A 23,229-nucleotide genomic window follows, 5' to 3' on the forward strand; every position below is an offset into this window, starting at 1 on the left:
GGCCTCCACAATCACCCAATCTCAATCCAATTGAGATGGTTTGGGATGAGTTGGACCGCAGGATGAGATGACTGCAGGAAAAGCAGCCAACAAGTGCTCAGCATATGTGGGAACTCCTTCAAGACTGTTGAACAAGCATTTCAGGTGAATCTGGTTGAGAGAATGCAAAGAGTGTGCAAAGATGTCATTAAGGCAAAAGTTGGCTACTTTGAAGAATCTCAAATATAAAATATATTTTGATTTGTTAAACGCGTTTTTGGTTACTACATGATTCCATGTGTGTTATTTCATAGTTTTGATGTATTCACTATTATTCTACAATGCAGAAAATAGTAAAAAAAATAAAGAAAAACACTTGAATGAGTAGGTGTGTCCAAACTTTTGACTGGTTCTGTAGTTTGTCTTTATCAGTGAAGCAAACTTTTTGTGAGCTATATTGAAAATGTGGATTACCTATCATTAATAATCGGTCAGAAATTTTGAGGACCACAATACCAACAGCATCAATGTTATTGCAATTTCATTCGATTGTCTAATTATGCTATATATCAGGACCCCAAATGTAACAGTTAGTCACTATATTATTATTTGTTATTTACTGTAGAACTGAAGAAGACGGCAAGCCATTGGGCACAGACGTCAATTCAAAGTCTATTCCACGTGATCAAGGTGACCATGCCAGGAAAACAAAGTGGGTCTACATTCTCTCAGCTGAGACTCGATCTTTGTTTCCTGATGTATTGCTGGGTTCTTGCTGATCCAGTATGTGGGTACTTCCTGAAAAACTGCACAATCCGGGGTAATCTCAGTGACCCCTCTAACATGAAAGTACTCTGTTATAACAGGAATCTTGAAGTCATACCTTTAGATATTCCGCGGAAAGTAAGCAATTTAGACTTGGCCATGAATAAGATTTCCAAGATCGAAAAGTTGGATTTTACAGACCTATCAAACCTCAAAATTCTAAACATGTCCAAAAACCAGATCTCTCAAGTGGATGATGAGGCTCTTGGACACCTAGATGCTCTTCAGGAGCTGGGTCTGTCTCATAACAGACTCACAACCCTGTCAGACCATTTGTTTCAGGGCCTGGCCAACCTCTCCCTGCTACATCTGGACAACAACCTCATTGCAACCATCAGCTCCTCATCATTTCAGCCTCTCTCCAGTTTGAAGACAGTGAATTTAACCAAGAACAACCTTTATAATATGAAGGAAGTTCAGGCCATTGTACAATTACCACACTTACAGGAGTTGTACATTGGGAGCAACATATTCACATCTTTCCAGTCACAGGAAATATCAAACACTTCTTTAAAGCTGAGAGTGTTGGATTTATCCTGGAATCCATTGGAAATCTTCAGAGTCACGGCAGATGTTTTTCCTTACCTTGAGGTGTTAGACATCGCCTACTGTGGCCAACTTGGACGCATGGAATGGGATGTGCTGAACAGGTCTTTTCTGAGCAACGTCAAACGTCTCAACTTGAGTGGCATTGAGATGTCTTTCGAGAGGATGGGTATGGTACTGCAGACTGTCAACTCCTCATTAGTCCATCTGAGATTGCAAGACCTTGTAAACGGCTCAAGGCTAAAGGTCAAGGCTCTCACTGATATTGCCTGCCATATACCTACACTCAATGTGCTAAGACTAGAATATAACAACATAGGTAATCTCTCTGAGGAATTTGTGCAGTCATGTAAGCACATGATAGAAGTGGACATATCAAATACTAATCTTTTTCAGCTGTCTGACTTTTCATTCAGACCGTTAGAGCAGATAAGGACTTTGAAAATGGGCCACAACAGGCTTTCTTCCGTGCCAAAGGCCACAAGAGATGTACCTACACTGAAGGTCTTGGATCTCAGCTTCAATATCATCAATAAACTGGGCTGCTCAGATTTCTCCAATCTTACAGGACTCACACAACTCATTATTTTCCACAATCAAATCTCCAACCTTCCAGGATGTGTTTTCCAGGATTTGAAAGAATTAAGGATCCTTAAACTGGGATCAAACAAAATCCTGACCTTGAATGAAGCCTTCATGAATGGTTTGCACAAACTTGAGACTTTGTTGATGGCAGGCAATAAACTGAGCTCTATAAGAAAAGGAGAGTTTAAAAGCTTAGTATCACTCAAGAATTTGTTTTTATTTGACAATCAGATTGCCAGTATGGAAGATGGAGCCTTTGAGGGATTGGTCAACCTTACAGAACTTCAACTGGACTCAAATAAGATCACTCAAACAGACATAAGAAATACTGTGCTCACGGGACTTCCACTCTTAAGAACTCTTGATATATCCTGTAATTACATCACATATGTAAATGATGATAAATTAGACCCTCCACCCTTCTCTCATCTGATATCTCTGGAGAACCTCAGGATATTTAGTCAGCGTCACAAGGGACTGTCTCATCTACCTATCAACTTTCTTGAAGGACTGAAATCTTTATTGTCATTCCAGGCAGGGAGTCTCAATATTAAGGACCTGCACCCAAATACATTTATTCACACACCCCGGTTGTGGTTCCTTGATGTCAGTAAGAATGAGTTCACAGCCCTCACTCCAAAGCTGTTTCACCCAACCCCAAGGCTCAACAGCCTGTACCTGTCCAAAGCCCGACTTCAGTCCTTAGATTTCCTCATAGGAGCAAACCTCAGTAGAGTCACTTTCTTGCAGGTGAGCAAGAATGACATAACAGTAGTCAATGAGACAGTGTTGCAGTCTCTCCCTGCCTTGACATACCTGGACATGCAAGATAATGCTTTCACCTGTGGCTGCAGTGATGCTTGGTTTGTCCAGTGGATGGAGAGCAACAACCAAACACAAGTTGTTGGTGCAGGAGAATTTACCTGCAACTATCCTGCCGATCTAAAGGACACCAAGCTGTTGGATGTTGAGCTTCAGTTCTGTAGAGTGGACTTAGGACTTTACTGCTACATCTCTACCACTTGTCTGGTCCTCCTCACCCTGGTAGCATCCTTTGCCTACCACTTCCTGAAATGGCAGGTCATTTACGGCTATTACCTCTTCCTGGCTTTCCTCTATGACACTAAGCAAAGGAAAAAGCACACGCCTCATGGCTGTCAGTACGATGCCTTCATTTCCTACAATGCCCACGATGAGCCCTGGGTCCTGAGGGAGCTTCTGCCAGAGCTGGAGGGACAGCAGGGCTGGAAGCTGTGTCTCCACCACCGGGACTTCCAGCCAGGCAAACCCATCATAGACAACATTATGGACGGCATCTACGGAAGCCGCAAGACCATCTGTGTCATCAGCCACCGCTACCTGGAGAGTGAGTGGTGCTCCCGGGAGATCCAGGTGGCCAGCTTCCGGCTCTTTGATGAGCAGAAGGACGTCCTGATTCTGGTGTTCCTAGAGGAGATCCCTACCCACCAGCTGTCACCCTACCACCGGATGAGGAAGCTAGTGAAGAGACGCACGTACTTGAGCTGGCCCAGGAATGGGGAGCACATTGTGCTCTTCTGGCAGCAACTACGGCTGGCTTTAGAGACCAAGGACGGCCCTGCTGAGGAAAATCCCATCCTCTCTGGTGTGCAGGCTCTGTGATAGTGACACGTTGATAGTGACACCTCACTCTGAACCTTTTCTGTATATTTACATGAGAATATTGAAGATGCACTCTCACACTTTTGTCTAATTTCAGCCAGTAGTTTTGAAAGTGGTGCTCACGAGCCAGAAGTGGTCCCAGTTTTCTGTGTATCACGTCACCTAAAGTGTTTTTTGCCTATTAGTATTATATGTCATGAATTAATTTCATACTATACAGTATGTTATGATTTTATTGTGCTTATCATCATGGAGTGCATCTTTAAGAAGTTCCTAAGAGTATTGATGTGCCCATGGGTCAATCTAAGTAACATATGAAAAAAATCCCCATCAAAGTTAGTTTAAGCTAGAGATATCAGTTTCTTTGCATGGGTCTCAGAGCAATTTATATTATTCTGTACATTTATCTTCAAGGCCAAATGTAGTTTGATATGTTATGTTTTTTATGGTATTTTTTATGGTATTAATGCAAAACTTAGCTAATAAGCTAAGTAGTTACAAAGCAGCAAAAAGTTAGTAAGTAGTTGAACAGTTCCTCACTAGCCAAAATGCTAAAGTTGTCCGTGATGAGATTCGATCTCGCAACCATATGCCCACCCATCTGTCATATGCAACTATGCCAAAACTAACATACCATACTAAATGGACTGTTTCGGATTTTCAGTGCATTTAGAAAGTAATCAGACCACTTGACTTTTCCCACATTTCGTTACGTTACAGCCTTATTCTAAAATGTATTAAATTACTAAAAAATCATCATACATCTACACACTATACTCCATGATGACAAAGCAAAATGTGTTTTTTTTTACATTGTAGCTAGTTTAATAAAATGTTTCAACAGAAATACCTTTTACATAAGTATTCAGACCCTTTGCTATGAGACTCGAAATTGAGCTCAGGTGCATCCTGTTTCAATTGATTCTTGAGATGTTTCTACAACTTAACTGGAGTCTATATGTGGTAAACTGAATTGATTGGACATGATTAAAAAAGCACACACCTGTCTACATAAGGTCCGACAGTTGACAGTGCATGTCAGCGCAAAAACCAAGCCATGAGGTCGAAGGAATTGTCCCTAGAGTTCCGAGACATGATTGTTTTGAGGCACAGATCTGGGGAAGGGTACCAAAACATTTCTGCAGCATTGAACGTCCCCAAGAACACAGTGTCATTCTTAAATGGAAGAAGTTTGGAACCACCAAAACTACCTAGAGCTGGCCGCCCAGTCGAACTGAGCAATCAGTGGAAAAGTGACTTTCTCAGGGAGGTGACAAAGAACCCGTTGGTCACTCTGACAGAGCTCTAGAATTCCTGTGTGGAGATGGGAGAACCTTCCAGAAGGACAACCATCTCCTCAGCGGGCACATAAATGACTCTCAGACCATGAGAAACAAGATTATCTGGTCTGATGAAACCAAGATTGACTCTTTGGCCTGAATGCCAAGCGTCACGTCTGGAGGAAAACTGGCACCATCCCTACGGTGAAGCATGGTGGTGGCAGCATCATGCTGTGAGGATGTTTTTCAGAAGAAGGGACTGGGAAACTAGTCAGGATGGAGGCAAAGATGAACGGATCAAAATACAGAGAGATCCTTGATGAAAACCTGCTTCAGAGCTCTCAGGACCTTAGACTGTGGCGAAGGTTCACCTTCCAACAGGACAACAACCCTAATTACACAGCCAAGACAATGCAGGAGTGACTTCGGGACAAGTCTCTGAATGTCCTTGTGTGGCCCAGCCAGAGCCCGGACTTGAACCCGATCGAATATCTCTGGAGAGACCTGAAAATAGCTGTGCAGCGACACTCCCCATCCAACCTGACAGAGCATGAGAGGATCTGCAGAGAAGAATGGGAGAAACTCCCAAAAATCTGTTTTTGCTTTGTCATTATGGGGCATTGTGTGTAGATTGATGGGGGGGGGGGGGGGGGGGGGGGGGGGGGCTATTTAATCCATTTTAAAATTAGGCTGTAACGTAACAAAACGTGGAAAAAGTCAAGGTGTCTGAATTCTTTCCGAATGCACTGTACGTACAGAATAATACGAAATGCTCTGAGACTAGGTTTGCAACCGTTTATGTTGGCTTTCCGCATCTGCAGTGGAAGGTGGCTGAGCTACAGCGATGTTTGTCAGACCATGAAACATCCGAAACGGTTTGGCCTACAAACTATTATGACCCCTCTATGGAAAGACACAGGCCTGATCTGAAGGTAAACCAGCACTGATTCCACTCTATGGAAAGGGGAGACTCTTACGAACAAGGTGATGTTCTCCGTTTTGTCACAGGTCTCAGCTGAAGGTAACCCATACAAACTAATTGAAGTATGAAGGTAGTTTTCTTCTAACAAAAATAAGGGGTTAAATTTAAAAATATATATTTTTAAAAGTCAGCTTTCTTGTATCTCCTAGATATCGGAGAGACCAGTGCTTAATTTGTAAATCGGGAAGTACCGGAACAATAAAAAGTGAGCTCGAGAGTCAGGTGACCTGGGGAGTTCTAAGGTACCGGAACGAATGAAAAAAATTAATTACCCTCATAATATATCTTTGCATGCATATCATCACATTTGCGTAGTGGCATAGAGCAGTAGAATTAAGGCACTTATTGAAGTTGCACACATGGAGAACATTTTTAGTAGCCTGGGGTCCGGGAAAATGTTAGTCTTTTATAAATTAATTTCAGCAATTTTATGTAATTTTACCTGAATGGAGACTTTGCCAGAATCTTTTTTAGTACCGCAAAAATGATCGAAATGACAGGCTACTTTGACACTGACAAACTGAGAAATCTGAGATCAATTAAAAACGACCTTGTCTTGAATCCATCAATAGTCTAGGCCTAGTTGTGTGAAGACACATATTGTAGGCTACAATATGCGGGGCAAATTATAGTCCTAAAAATGCTTCCAGTTTGACTGACTCACTCAGCTAACTCGCTGGTGATGGCCGATGCTCGTGCCAAAAGCCTCTCCCTCTCGCTCTCTCTTTTGTGGAAATAATACTTCGAAGTTGATCAAATATTTTGGTAGCCTACAGCAGAGTCTTCTCTTTTCAGCAGGAGTCATTTGCCTTACAACCTGTGTTTTCGCTTGATTTGAACTTAAAATATTCAAATATTGCGAAAGGCCTGTTTTTTCTGCATGGTGTTTTTTCACTGAGAGATTTGCCACTCGTTCCCGGATGTAGGCTATTCCTTGTTTATTAGGTTACAATCCACAGCTACTGATCCTCTGTCACTAAATTATAAATTATTGTTATGGTGTAGTGGGCTATTCTGAATGATTTAATCAATTTCTGAACAGACAGCAGTATTAATATAACTTTGGCAAATGTATTTAAATGTATCAAGGGTGCTGCAGTTCATTCAGAATCCTTCGCATGGCTATGATTCTATGAGGAAATAAATGAGAGATGTGAGTTGCAGGCTCATGTCTATCAGAGTAGAGAGAGGGAGAGAGGTCATAGAAAGTGAAACTTATTCTAGTTATGTGAGACATACTGACAGCTTCTCACACAGCCAAGGCCACGCGTTGGTCTCAAACATTGCTTACAATGTTACGCAAACCAATAACCCGGGCCGAACTAACCAAAATCAACTCTTAGAATATTAGTCCCACCTTAAAAATTTACTTTTTCACGTTACTTTTCTTTCTGGGGGCCGGAGAATTAACTAAAGGCTAAATTAAGCACTGGGACAGACACATCAAAAACCTTATTCCGTATGATTTATTTTTGGAAAGTCTTTTTATTTTATTTTTACATTTATGAGTATGTTATTCAATGCGTTTCTATGGGCTTTAGTAGTCAAGGGCAAATTCAATATTTTATCAAAAAACATTTTTAGAGGGTAGGAAATGCTTATATTTGTAAATTGAATAAGCCAATTCATGATCATATTAGCTTATTTTTTCCTTGTCATAGATATTATTGATTTTGTTTCTCAATTAATGCAATATAATTACACCTTTACAGTTTATTTGTACATTTTGATATCTGTCATACAAAATGTTCAGCATAAAATGTGATAATAAAGTATCAATTGAAGCGTTCAAAGAACATTGTTCGAGTGACTTGTGTATTGTGTTGTTTGAGTTAACACGTGATTATATGTATTGACAGCAGTTTTGGATAATTTTCTAATAAGACACCATGTTGTACAGATGTTCACAGTTGCTATTCATCGAACAGTGATCGCACACACACTGACTATTCCACACAGCCCATCATGTCTGGGGGGATTTTGTTAGGCTCTGGGCGGATCCTGCTGAAAGCCAGTAGCCTGGGTGTCTCCTAGTGGTAGTACTCAGAGCCCACATACACTTTGATGTCATCATGCCTTCCTTGATGCCGGAGATGGGCAGTGGGGCCTCTCTGGCTACTGCCCTAGAGGTGGCAGACAGGTCCTTATCACAGGAGGCTTGTAACAACTTGATTGAGGAGGATGGGCTCAATGTAATGGCTGGAACAGAATAAATGGAATGGTACACTCTTAGATAAATTGTTTCAAAAGGGTTCTTCAGCAGCTTCAGGTTCTTCAGGTAGAACCCTTTTTGGTTTCAGGTAGAACCCTTTTGGTTCCATGTAGAACCCTCTGTGGAAAGGGCTCTACCTGGAACCAAAATGGTTTTACCCGGAGTTCTTCAAAGGCTCCTACTATGGGGACAGCTGAAGAACCCTTTTAGGTTCTAGATAGTACCTTTTTACTAAGAGTGTATCAAACACATAAACACGTTGTTTCCATGTGTTTGATACAATTCTATTCACTCCATTCTAGCCATTATTATGAGTCGTCCTCCTCTCACCAGCCTCCTGTAGTGCTTATGTCCTTCTCTCTCCACTTATTCAATATTCTTTCCTCTCACCTGTGGATGAAATAAAATCCATGAAGTATGAATGAGAAAGAACGATAAATACAAGGGGAAAGTCACACAAAGTATCCATATCAGTTTAGTTTCACCATAAAGGTCAAACAAAGTCCAATTTTGGTCTGTCTCACTTCCTCATTCACTTTCGTTAAAACATCCCCCAGGACACCCTTTTTTGTGTTTCTATTCGTGTTTTTTTCTGAGAATGATACCTTTACTCCCACTCCCTGTTTCGCTTCTTCTACACACACACACACACACACAGTATTGTAGAACTAACCATGTGGGACACACAATTCAGTCTCATTCAAAATCCTAGTTTCCCTAACCCCTAACCCTAAATCTAACCCTTACCCTTTTTATTTTTTTATTTGACCTTTATTTAACCAGGTAAGCTAGTTAGTTGAGAATAAGTTCTCATTTACAACTGTGACCTGGCCAAGATAAAGCAAAGCAGTGCGACACAAACAACAGCACAGAGTTACACATGGAATAAACAAGCGTACAGTCACTAACACAATAGAAAAAAAGAAAGTCTATATACAGTGTGTGCAAATGGCGTGAGGAGGTAAGGCAATAAATAGGCCATAGTAGCGAAGTAATTACAATTTAGAAGATTAACACTGGAGTGATAGATGAGCAGATGATGATGGGAAAGTAGTGATACTGGTGTGATAAAGAGCAGAAAAATAAATAAAAACAATATGGGGATGAGGTAAGTAGATTGGGTGAGCTATTTACAGATGGAGTACCCTAACTCTAACCTTAACCCCAAAACGAAAACTTAACCTTAACCATAACCCTGAACCTAACCCAAGCTACTAACCCTAAAACTAAACCTAGCTCCTAACCATAACCGTAAACCTAATTCTAACACTAACACTAATTCTAACTTTAACCTTACACACACACACACACACACACACACACACACACACACACACACACACACACACACACACACACACACACACACACACACACACACACACACACACACCTTGATATGAGAGAGACGTCATTCTCCCTTTCATTGCATTTTATTTCCTCTCACCTGTGGATGAAATATAGTCTATGAAGTATGAATGAGAAATAGAACAATAACAAGGGGAAAGTCAGTGCACAAAGGGAAACAGTATCTATATTAGTTATATTACATCATAAAGAACATACAAGCAAGGTAGATCTACTGTTGTATCACAATGTGGTATCAGTTCCGGCTCACAAATAAGGACTATGTCTGCTATGATGTCTGTGAAAACTTCATTCATACCTGCTTTGTAAATCACTGAACACTTTCCCATGAAGGTCTTGTCTTCACAGATGATCTAACCATGCATGCCATTGTTGTCATTATGTACATAGTGCTATTTCTATTGTTTTTATCACCCTTTCCATTATTTTATTTTACTAGCTCTGCATGTTGGAGGTCGAAGCCGAAGATTTTCACTCTACCCTGCAATCACACCTGCAACCCTGTTCATGTGACTATTAAACAATCTGATCTGAATCTGAATGAAATGACTCTCTCCCTGACTCAATAATCTTCAATGAAAATGCACTGAATTCTAACCAAACACTTACACATTATGGACAGTCTTATAATTGTCATCTCTATGGGACTGGGTTTCAATTTCATCAGTTGGTTTTGTTTAGCTATTCATTTGGGAGCCTAAACACCTATCATCTTGAAAGTTATATGCTGCATTAGAATTGCATTCTGAGATTTCTTTACGAACACATTCCTTTGTATACTTTGTCATCTACTGGACACAAACTGTTATTACACAAAGTAGACAGAAGTGTCTCTGAGAACTGTGGTTCAGTCATCTTCCTTGACCAAGGAATTGAGAGAGACATTCAGCAGTGGGGAACCGCGAGGACTTTCTATGCCTTCAGAAAAAGCCTAAGGATTTACAATTGTATTGATATATTTGAAACAAAATTCTGTTTAAATTTCTATGTAATATTTACAATAATTTGTATGCCCTTCTGAATGAATCTCTTCAGTTTGTGTTGGAAAGAGAAAGGTTAATACTGAAGAGAAAAAAATATCCAATCAGGATTTTCTTTGGTGGTCTCTGGGTAGAAATATCTAGCTAGCTCAGCCAGCAAATGTCTCAGTTCTTATAAGTGCCCTTATATACTCAGCGTCAGTATTTTATTTGGTCCAATTGTGAGATGGATCAGACAAGTCCAATTTCAGTTTGTTTTCTCTATAACCTTCTTCTCACTTATGTTAACTCACTCATCCCCCTGGCCATCCCTCTTCATATTAATATTCCTTCATTCTTTCTGAGAATGACACCTTTACTCCCACTCTTGCCACACACACACACACACACACATGCACACACGCACGCACACATGCACTCACACACACACACACACACCTTGATATGAGAGCGACGTCATTCTCCCTTTCATTCCATTTTCTTTCCTCTCACCTGTGGATGAAATTTAGTCTATGAAGTATGAATGAGAAATAGAACAATAACAAGGGGAAAGTCAGTGCACAAAGGGAAACAGTATCCATGTTAGTTCTATTACATCATAAAGTACATACAAGCAAGGTAGATCTACTATTTTTTTTCTCCATTTCTGGGATGTTTGCTCAATAACTTTTACCTTATGTTACACTGAACATCAATATAAATGCAACATGCAACAATTTCAAAGATTTGACTGGGTTACAGTTCATATGGGGTGGCAGGGTAGCCTAGTGGTTAGAGCGTTGGACTAGTAACCGGAAGGTTGCAAGTTCAAATCCCCGAGCTGACATGGTGCAAATCTGTCGTTCTGCCCCTGAACAGGCAGTTAACCCACTGTTCCTAGGCCGTCATTGAAAATAAGAATTTGTTCTTAACTGACTTGCCTAGTTAAATAAAGGTCAAATAAAAAAAATATATAAGGAAATAAATCAAATTAAATAAATGAATTAGTCCCTAACCTATCGATTTCACATGACTGGTAAAAAAGCTATGTATCTGCTGGTCACAGAAAGTAGGACATGGATCAGAAAACCAGTCAGTATCTGGTGTGACCACCATTTGCCTCATGCAGAGCGACACACTTCGCATAAAGTTGTCCCACTCCTCTAAAATGCCTGTGAAGAGCACACTCCAGCATGCCAGTGACTATCGAAGGTGAGCATTTGCCCAATAAAGACGGTTATGACGCAGTTTAAGACCCTGGTGAGGAGGACGCAGATGAGATGCTTTCTGACAGTTTGTGGAACACATCAGCTATCCGGGTGGCTGGTCTCAGACAATCCCGTAGGTGAAGAAGCCGGATGGGGAGGTCCTGGGCTGGTGTGGTTACATGTGGTCAACGGTTGTGAGGCCGGTTGGATGTCCTGCCAAATTCTAGAAAACAGTGGATGCGACTTCTGATAAAGAAATTAACATTACATTCTCTGGAATGTAAAAAGTGTCAGTGTTAGTACCCGTTTGATGTTTGGATCAGAATGTTCTTAGTTCTAGGAAATAAATATCTCAGGTCTCGGAAAGTTCCCGTATATGGTCAGCATCAGTATTTTATACGGTCCAAGAGAGAGCAAACAAGCCTGACTTCCCCCCCGACTCTCTCTCTGTCACTTCTTCTTTTCAGCCCCTTAGTCAACTGTGTGTCAGGTCAACCCAGTCTGTTTCGTTTTCACTTGTGTTGTAGCTGTTTGTGAGAAATCAATCTAGACAAATACCAAGATACATTTTGAACAAAGTTTAGTGAAGTAAAATGCCAGGGAAGTGCTCTTTGGAGCAGGGTGGTAGAACCGGGACTCAGGTGATTACAGTCCTATGCTGCACTAGTGCTCACTGTGACTGTCTTCCTCTGACAATTGTGAGTAAAAATGATTACTATGTAGTCTGGCTGTTTTTAGTTGTCTTTTGTTGGTCTATCTCTTCAAAAATATCATACAAATGTGTGTTCTATTCTTATTCAGACAATGTTATTACCCTTATCTACTCATTTCTAATTTGATAGTGGTCTTTACCTTTTTTCCTTTCTACTCTAGTTTGTCTTTATAAGTAAAGCAAACTTTTTGTGAGTTATGTTGATAATTTGGATGACCTATAAATAATAATCTGTCAGTTATTTTGAGGACCACAATACCAACAGCTACCAGTGTTATTGCAACTTCATTAAATTGTTTAATTATGTTACATTTCCATCCCCCAAATGATGTAACAGCTAGTCACTGTATTTGTCTTTGTTTTTCTCTTTAGATCTGAAGTAGATGTCAAGCTCCTCACAATGACACTCAAGATAACCATGCCAGGAGAACGAAGTGGGTCTACATTCTCTCAGCTGAGACTCTGTCTTTGTTTCCTGATGTATTGCTGGGTTCTTGCTGATCCAGTATGTGGGTACTTCCTGAAAAACTGCACAATCCGGGGTAATCTCAGTGACAACTTTAACATGAAAGTACTCTGTTATAACAGGAATATTGAAGTCATGCCTATAAATATTCCTTGTAAAGTAAGTGTTTTAGATGTGGCCATGAATAATATTTCCAAAATCAGAAGGTTGGATTTTAAAGGACTGTCAAACCTCAAAATTCTAAACATGTCCAGAAACCAGATCTCTCAAGTGGACAATGACGCTCTTTTACCCCTAAAGGCGCTTCGAGAGTTGAATCTGGCTCATAACAGACTCACAACCCTGTCAGACCATTTGTTTCAGGGCCTAGACAACCTCTCCCTGCTACATCTGGACAACAACCTCATTGCAACCATCAGCTCCTCATCATTTCAGCCTCTCTCCAGTTTGAAGACAGTGAATTTAACCAAGAACAACCTTCATAATATGAAGGAAGTTCAGCCCATCGTACAATTACCACACTTACAGGAGTTGTACATTGGGAGCAACAGGTTCACCTCTTTCCAATCACAAGAAATATCAAACATGTCTATAGAGCTGAGGCTGTTGGATTTATCCCGGAATCCATTGGGAGTCTTCAGGATCACGACAGATGTTCTTCCTTACCTTGAGGTGTTAGACATCGCCTACTGTGGCCAACTTGGACACATGGAATGGGATGTCCTGGACAGGTCTTTTCTGAGAAACGTCAAAAGTCTCAACCTGAGCGGGATTGAGATGTCTTTGGAGAGGATGGGTATGGTGCTGCAGACAGTCAACTCCTCATTAGTCCATCTGAGACTGTATGACATTAGTGAAGAGAGGGTCAAGGCTCTCATTGATTTTGCCTGCAATATACCCACACTTAGCTTGCTCCGACTGCATCATAACAACATAAGTGCTTTGTCTGAGGAATTTCTGCAGTCATGTAAACAAGTCACCGAAGTGGACTTAGAAAATAATAATATTATTCAGCTGTCAGAGGTATCATTCAGATCAATGGAGCAACTAAGTACCTTGAGACTGGGCCACAACAGGCTTTCTTCCGTACCAGATGCCACAAGAAATATATCCACACTAATGCTCCTGGATCTCAGCTTCAATATCATCCATAAACTGGGCTGCTCAGATTTCTCCAATCTTACAGGACTCACACAACTCTTTCTTTTCCACAATCAAATCTCCAACCTACCAGGATGTGTATTCCAGGATTTGAAAGACTTAAGGATCCTTAAACTGGGATCAAACAAAATCCTGACCTTGAATGATGACTTCATGAGTGGTTTGCACAAACTAGAATTTTTGTCGATGTCATACAATAAGCTGAGCTCAATCTCTAAAGGAGACTTTAAAGGCTTAGCATCACTCAAGACCCTGCTTTTATTTGACAATCAGATTGCTAGTCTTGAAGATGGAGCCTTTGAGGGATTGGTGAATCTTACAGAACTTAGACTCCAGTCAAATAAGATCACTCAAATAGACATAAGAAATACTGTGCTCATGGGACTTCCACACTTAAGAACTCTTGATATATCCTGTAATTACATCACATATGTAAATGATGATAAATTAGACCCTCCACCCCTCTCTCATCTGACATCTCTGGAGAACCTTTTGATATTTAGTCAGCGTCACAAGGGACTGTGTCATCTACCAATCAACTTTCTTGAAGGTCTGACATCTTTATTGTCATTCCAGGCAGGGAGTCTTAACATTAAGGACCTGCACCCAGACACATTCATTCACACACCCCAGTTGTGGTTCCTTGATATGAGTAAGAATGAGTTCACAGCCCTCACTCCAAAGCTGTTTCACCCAACCCCAAGTCTCAACAGACTTTATCTGCCCAAAGCCCGACTTCAGTCCTTAGATTTCCTAAAAGGAGCAAACCTCAGTAGAGTCACTTTCTTGCAGGTGAGAAAGAATGACATAACAGCAGTCAATGAGACAGTGTTGCAATCTCTCCCTGCCTTGACATACCTGGACATGCAAGATAATCCTTTCACCTGTGGCTGCAGCGATGCTTGGTTTGTCCAGTGGATGGAGAGCAACAACCAAACACAAGTTGTTGGTGCAGGAGAATTTACCTGCAACTATCCTGTCGATCTAAAGGACACTAAGTTGTTGGATGTTGAGCTTCAGTTCTGTACAGTGGACTTAGGACTTTACTACTACATCTCTACCACTTGTCTGGTCCTCCTCACCCTGATAGCATCCTTTGCCTACCACTTCCTGAAATGGGAGGTAATTTACGGCTATTACCTCTTCCTGGCTTTCCTCTATGACACCAAGCAAAGGAATAAGCACAAGCCTCATGGCTGTCAGTACGATGCCTTCATTTCCTACAACGCCCACGATGAGCCCTGGGTCCTGAGGGAGCTTCTGCCAGAGCTGGAGGGAGAACAGGGTTGGAAGCTGTGTCTCCACCACCGGGACTTCCAGCCAGGCAAACCAATCATAGACAACATTATGGACGGCATCTACGGAAGCCGCAAGACCATCTGTGTCATCAGCCACCGCTACCTGGAGAGTGAGTGGTGCTCCCGGGAGATCCAGGTGGCCAGCTTCCGGCTCTTTGATGAGCAGAAGGACGTCCTGATTCTGGTGTTCCTGGAGGAGATCCCTACCCACCAGCTGTCACCCTACCACCGGATGAGGAAGCTAGTGAAGAAACGCACATACCTGAGCTGGCCCAGAGTTGGGGAGCACACCGCGGTCTTCTGGCAGCAACTACGGCTGGCTTTAGAGACCAAGGATGGCCCTGCTGAAGAAAATCCCATCCTCTCTGGGGTGCAGATAGATTTATGACAGTCATAAATACCTCTTCCCCCCTTTTTCCTCTCTCTACCCTACTGATGTTACATTTGCAAAACCCTTGGTTAACATAGAGATTCTGCGAACATCAGAAGGTGGGGGGAAATTAACTATATTCTGGTATTCCGACCAACTGAACATATGCAGTGGTACTTAATGAATATGATGTCAGTTCGGTTGTCATCTGAGACATCCTCATCAATGATAAGATGGCATAAACTCTACAGTGGAAAGTCTACACATCAGAGTTATCGGATTCACATGGAATTGTTGTTCAATTTAAATGTTTGAATATTAAATTATTTGTGATGGGATGAAATGTGATTTTAGCTTCTAAAATGTGAGATTTGGGTTTTCATAAGGTTAGGGCTCTGCTCAATCAGTGGCCCGCCCCTGTGAAGGGACATGGTCTATAAATCTTTTCAAACACGCCCTTCTCTCCCTTCCTATATAAATCCTTGACGACAATGTAACCTCCTGTTCCGAGGACGACGGTCCGATGTCAGAATGGTCCAGATAATAACTACAGAACGAAGCCAACATCAGCATGAGCTTTGGTTGCGATTGGTATGGACTTTGAACTCTTATTCACTACAGAAGTGATACCTCCTAGCCGTTGAGTTAGCAACAGCCGCTGCAAACGAGGGTTAGGAAGGAACAGACAGACTATCCCGTCTACCACACAACGACGTTATACAACATATTCAATTTACCAGCAGAGATATTCTTCAAAGGACAAAGGACTCGGTTGGGCAACACGGCCTTCCATCTACCACCAACCTACCGAAACTCAGAGTAAATATTTATTGCATTTTCCTTTTCCAAATGGGCGGTCATTTAGAATGCATAAGATACTGTATTTACGATAGCACAGCTTCGCCCCTTTGTTCCTCACTCTTCCCGCTCTTTCACTCTAACCCAGCCCTTTTCTTTGTGTAACAAGCTGTCATATCTGTTCCGCCCGCTAGGGACGTTTTCCTTTATGATGTAATTTGTAATCAAGTTATGATTTAATTATGTGTATGTATAATTATGTGTGATTAGTTAGGTATTTAGTAAATAAATAATTAAACCCAATTTTGTATTGCTGATTCAACTTGTTAGCCAGGGTTCGTGCAGATAACCAAGAATTTACAACTTTCAGATGAGACTGAATTAAGGTAACGATTAATATTGACTGCTATTGATGTAAAATATTACTATGTCTTTAAGAGTTTATTCGGAAGATAACAGCTCTATAAATATTATTTTGTGGTGCCCGACTCTCTAGTTAATTACATTTACATGATTAGCTCAATCAGGTAATAGTAATTACGGAGAAATTATTTTATAGAATAGCATGTCATGTTACTCAATCCGGCATAGCCAAAGGCACGACATTATTGGAGCCCCCTGATAGGAATCTAAAATAGAATGATGCTTTCATTTTGATTCAGCCTGTATAAAATAGAAAAGCAGATTACATAATATACCAAGTTTATCGTACACATTTTTGGAGTGATTAGAGACAAGCATTATTGGGTGTGTGTGTGCTGAGGATTCCCCGCCTCTGTGTTGTTCTCTGACGTAGTCAGTGGATAACGTAAGCGAATACATTTCTGAGGGTTGATAAAGCTAATTATAGAAATCTGAGAAAAAGAGTGTTTGGCCAAACGCAGGGCTATTTCTGCCTGGTGCGTTTCAGACGCGGGTAGGCTCTGTCATTATTAATTTGTCGAGCAAGGACAAAGAACCAGCCGATTGAAATTCAGGAGATGTAAGCTTGACCAGCGATATATATCTCTGTCTCTCTCGTGAGTAGACCAAGGCGCATTTAGTTGTTGCCGCGTGTTCCGGTTAAAACATTGTCAAAAAACGCAGAAAAGGGTTTGAACACAATACGTTATAAGTAAAACCTTTCCCTTGCCAAGGGAATCCTGTGTGCTGCATTTTCAGGCACAAGGGAGGATTTAGCTTGCATGCTAAAGCTAACAAGGGAAATAGCCATTTTGTTTTCTTGTGCTACATTGAAATTCCTCCGCCTTGCGGAACGGAAGTCCCGCCCTGGGTAGTTCAGTTTGATTTCAGTGTGTGAAATCATTGACCGCTGATGTGCCCTAGTATATTCTTTCATGAAGAATTATTCAGGTCACACTCAAGTCATTACTTATGATATCCAGATGGATATCAACGTCTTATCCAATTGAACTAATAAGTGTAAATCTGGCAATTTACATTCTGAAATAGATATTTGAAATAATGTCCAAATTGATGAGTTTTCTAAATAAAACATTGTAAACTTTTTCCAAACTAACCTAGATGAAGCAACTTCTCAGGTTAATTCAATTTTAATTTCCAATTAGCCTATACAGGTCTGATTTATCATTAAATTGATCAATCAGGAACATTTGGTTTTTGCAAAACCATTCAGTAATCCAGTACTGACAGAAGTCCCGCCCCAGCTGGAATCCCATGTGGCTTCGGCCTTAGGGAGAAGTGTACCACAGTGTTGAATGTTCCCAACATTTGATCTACTGTTTACACTTATGATATCCAATCAATGGAGATTGTACGGATTATCGTCTCATTCAATTCAATAAATAAAATTGTTGAACATACCTTAATGTTCTTCCAATCAAATGAGACACTTTTAAACTTCTCATATTAACCTAGATGAAGCAACTTCTCAGGGTAATTAAAGTTTAATACCCAGATAGCCTACCCAGGTAGGATTAATCATTGGCATTGATTAATTAATTAAATTTGCTTTTGCAAATACATTCACGTCCAACTTCCACATTACTGGTACAGTACTGATAGTTCATCAACATCTATAAATAGATTAAACTTGTCTTTGCAGCTTCCAATGAATTCCAAACCCAAACTTTGAACAAAATAGGAAAATATTTCCTCTAAATTTTTCTAATAATGTGCAAGCTATCAAAGGAGGTGGTGACTCCTCCGCTAATTAGTGAACCTCCACCCATAAAAGGATTGATCTCTGACCTCAGCAGCGATACCAACCCTAATTATGTCATTAGCGAAAAAAACCTGCCAAAATTGCGAACGCTCTCCAAAATCAACCATCAAACACAGGCTTTGTGACGGTACTCCTCACTTTTGCACTAATGTATCGCCATAAAAATGTGGCATCGTTCCAATGCCACAGTGCACAGCTGAAGCACGTGCCAGACATGGCTAACATGAGGGGTGTCGCGGTAGGGGATTTTGCTATAGGACCGTTAAGGTACCCCCGTCAAGAGTGATACAAGTCGTCTCACTCAAGTTCTTATGTCACCCTGCTAACAGGTGACTCACAGGTCCGGTCCAGACTGACCTGGTTATGTATCCTGCCCTTTTATTCGGAGATTAGCCTTGTGTGATGCCGTTAGGCTTGTTTCGGGATCCTAGATAATATCAATCTTTACTTTCACTTTCCCTTGGTATGTATGCTCTTATATCTGGACTCACGCAAGCTGTAACTTGGTTACGATTTACAGTCTATGTCCGTCGACTAATACTGCTTGAGTATTAATATAGAGTATTACTATTACAATAAAAAATGTATTCTGTCCAAACCATTATATTGTCTTTAGTGTAGAACCTAGACTTGTTTCCCTAGATTGGGAGTGTCAGAGGTGTTCTCTCCCCTAGGGTTTTGGGTCTAGTTTCTACCTTTTATTCAATGTTTGCAGTTCACACAGTTGTACACGTTAATACAGTTTATTTTTGGTTCTTAATCTATAACATCAAACATCATCAAAACACTTACTACTATTAATGCCTTATATATGTATTACAACAAGCGGTTAATTACCTTAGCGTAGGTTGACCTGGTTGGTCCCCAAAGAGTATGTTCTTCCACTCACAATTGTTCTAGAGGCTTATCCAATCACTCAGTATCTGTTTCTCCTACTAGAAGTTTGTACTATGATTTACTGATTAGTGAAGAGAACGGTTTGAGATCAAGACCCTTTGTAACACCACTGTTGCTATTTATCCACTCCTGTTAGGAACTGGATGTATTCAGCACAAGGAGTGTACTGGGTAGCAGTCTCAGTATGTCTCATCCAGAAATCAGAAGTCAAGAGATACAATTGTTCTAGAGTATGACAGTCAGATATTTACCTTTTAGGTTGATGATAGTTGAAGTATCACGAGCTGTCTGTCAGTGATAAGTCAAGTAGCACTATCATGCCTTTCCATTGAAAGCATGCTTCTTATATACTCTTTCTTCAGGACCAAGTCAACCCATGCTCTGAATTATATTTTTAAAGCGGCGTATCCTCGTTTCCTCGCACTGAAGTGCGAGTTGCACTTCAGTGCTAGTTGCTAGTTGTAGTGCTTCTGGTGTCTGTGTCTATGCATCATCTAAACCCAAATCTTCCATCAAGTTCACCCAGGGTGAGGTGTCCTCAAAGCTCTTTTTTTGTGCTCTTGCGTCAGGGGACAGGTGGAGAGAACTGAGCAACTATTGACAAAAGCAGGAAATGAAAACATTCTGCTAGTCGAGGAACTGCGTTTGAAATCGGAACAATTAAAAGTAATTGCAAATACTTATGACAATGAACGAGCACTAACTCTTCAACAAAATCGTGGTCTCCAGGAACAACTCGATTTAGCCAAAACTAAATACGATGCAGTCCACTCCAAACTAGATAAATCTGTTGAGTTATCTACAAACAGGAGCGCGCAATTTGATAACATGCAGGCAGTTTTGTTGAACGTTACTCAGAGTAACACGGTTCTACTCAAAATTCTGCAGACCAAAGACAATCAATTGTATCAACACAATGACTAAGTTGGATGACAAATCAGCAGAACTCATTGAAGTCACTGACCAAATGAATGATGAGAGAACTCGGGTGATGAAGATGGAAATCAAGATTTCCAAGCAAGAGGAAGAAATCTCATCACTGAATCTCTCGCCCCGTACTCAAGACCTCTATCTGCAAACCATGACAGATAAGTTTGAGACCAAAAGGAGCAAGTGCGACACTCACGTGTCCAAAATCAGTGCTCTAAGCACTCAAGTGGACTCTGCAATGCAGCAGAATACCACCCCTAGGTACCATCTGGAGGAAGTCCAGAATGGTCACGCTTTACATCGTGACTATCCATCCAAGCAACCGGAGCCCGGTACTCAAAGGAGTGAAGACGATAGGTTTCAGACATTGCCTCCATCATGTGTCCCTCAGTCTTCTCCTCTTGGCCATTTGGCACTGAGTAATATGTTGCCTCTTGGCCAACAAAGCCAAAGCTTGGCTTCTCCTCTTGGCCTTTCGGCCCCACTTTCCCCACAGGATGAAGCCAACCCTCTCCGCCTGCTTGACGCGAATTACCTTGACAAACTCGTCTAGAATTTCCCCACCTTTGACCCCGTTCCAGGTCAGCCAAACGATACTGGGACGTTCCCAGCTGACATAGAGGATGCGTTGGATGGCTACCCAAACGCTACGGGTTCTGACAGGGTTTACCTGTTGAAGCGAATGTCGAATAGACACGTGACAAGGTTAATTCGCCTACAACAGCAACACGTGCTAAATGACTATGCTAAACTTGCCACAGCTCTGAAATTAGAGTTCAGTGGTTCTGCAACTCGCAAACATGATAGCTCACTGGCTAACACGGTCAAACAAGCTCTGAATGAAAACCCACAAGCTTACTATCATATGCTTCGTTCAGCTTACTTTGGCCTACTCACTGAAACAGGCATGGAAGAAGACCTGTTACCATTTAAACAAATGTTCCTGTCGAACATGTATCCTACCATCATTACCTACTTGGGCCCTGCCGCCCACGTTGGCTTGCCTATCTTACAACTCAGAGAGCTTGCAAGCACAGCTTTTGAGGCATCAAAAGCTCGCAATGCTAAGAGCCCGGACCACTCGGTTTTGAAGTTTGACCAGGAGCACTCACTCCAGTCAGAGGGTGCATTATCAGGTATTGGAGCGTTACCACGAAACCATGATTCCAATGACCTCTGCGGTCGAAATAACTGTGAAGTACGTCGCCATCAAAACGACTACCGCTACAATCGACCTGTTCACTACGTTCCTGCACCCAACACAAGGGTAACAAAGGGTTGAAGGATGATCAAAACGTAGACCAATATTCTCCAGAAGTTCCACTACGTGAAGAACTAAAGCGAGAAACTTTTGAGAAAAGGGTAAAAGATAAGTCACAAGGACTAGACGAGGAATTACCGGACACCAGGACGTTAAAATTCAAATTTCTCCCGCTCTCACTCGAGACCCTATACAGGGCCCGCTTGATCAAGAAACATGCCCACGGGCTTTGTCTATAGACTCTGATACAAAGGTTGCGAAGAAAAAGGTGAAACGCTTCGTCAGCTGATATCTCAAAGTGCTGTACAGAAACCCAGCCTAAAACCCCAGACAGCAAGCAATGCAGGTGTAGAAGCACGGCAAGGAATGATTATTGTTGCCAAGCCCAATCAAAATCTGAAAAGTCGATTTGCTTCCACCTTGAACAGAATTGACACATCACGTCGTTGCGAACGACCACTCCACTTTGTAGGGAATATGTCCACTAAACACGAATCGAAACGACCATACCTGGAAACAGTCCTGGCGAACTGCTTAACTTGTCATGCGCTAATTGATTCGGGTGCGACAATATCACTCATCTCTCAAATATTGTTTGATGATCTAAAAACGGCTTTGAAGCCAACTAAACGTTGGTTAAAAGTGGAACGATGCGACACTACACTTCGAGGGGTCACTCAGACTACCTCGCCTCTTACATTGAGAGTCATGCTGAAACTACACTTCAAGGACGTATCGCTCGTTCACCCTCTGTATGTTACCAGCCTCGAAACTGTGCACCTGCTACTTGGAGCAGACTTGATGGATCGGTTACTCCCATTGATGGATTGGAAAACCAACCAGGTATGGTCACAATCTACAGTGCCTTCTCCACCGACCACACTGTCTCCCCCTAACGCTAGCTGCATCGCAGTCATTCACGAGGGGTATCTGTCGAAAGCACCCCTTAGGAAAAAGACGTTTAGAAAACACTTGGTGCAGAATCCGATCCAAGGAGATATTATGATATCTCGACACATTCCATCAGCCAATCTGATTGAAAATTATTTTCATGATTTCGAGCCAGTTGTCTCTGTGAATGAGCAACTTCCCTCCTCCTTGCAGTCCTGCAATACGGTAGTTGAGATGAATTATCCAATGACACACCTTCCGCTTTGTGGGGGACTGTCAACCCTTACAATGACACTAATGGCGTCAGTCCAGCAACTGACCCGATGACTCCCACTGGTTAAACACTTTGCGATATCACAGACCGACATCCTCATCTCAGTTTGCAGGTACTGAAGAGGTTGCCACACGCAGACGCGGTAGTGACTGACAGACCTCGACAGCCACTGAGGGTGTTGAAGCACAAACACCAGGAGATTTTGTTGAAAGGTTACAGCCACTCTCATAATAACGCGGCCACTGACAACTCGTACATGGGGTCCGAACTTTTCGTTTGAGCCTCAGATACCAACACCACCCGCTGGTGGGGGGATCCCGAGATACAACGGGGGGGAATAGTAGCCCAGACCCATGATGAGCCTTATCGAGGCCTGTGGAGGGGGGTCGAAACTACGGACA

The 23,229-nt window shown here is 41.7% G+C and overlaps 1 protein-coding gene and 1 pseudogene across 1 annotated transcript; both read left to right on the top strand.

The window, feature by feature from the left end:
• The first annotated feature begins 670 nt into the window (after positions 1–670).
• LOC110495770 lies at positions 671–4,627 on the top strand (annotated as a pseudogene).
• A 7,456-nt stretch (positions 4,628–12,083) lies between these two features.
• On the top strand, positions 12,084–15,592 carry tlr22 (toll-like receptor 22; the record flags this gene model as incomplete). Its single annotated transcript, NM_001124412.1, is given in 2 exon segments — positions 12,084–12,283; positions 12,670–15,592. A coding segment is annotated over 1 exon segment (2,895 nt), but the record flags the coding sequence as incomplete, so codon positions are not given.
• Positions 15,593–23,229: the final 7,637 nt, after the last annotated feature.

Source organism: Oncorhynchus mykiss, chromosome 18 (genome assembly GCF_013265735.2).
Source record: "Oncorhynchus mykiss isolate Arlee chromosome 18, USDA_OmykA_1.1, whole genome shotgun sequence".
Taxonomy (NCBI): domain Eukaryota; kingdom Metazoa; phylum Chordata; class Actinopteri; order Salmoniformes; family Salmonidae; genus Oncorhynchus; species Oncorhynchus mykiss.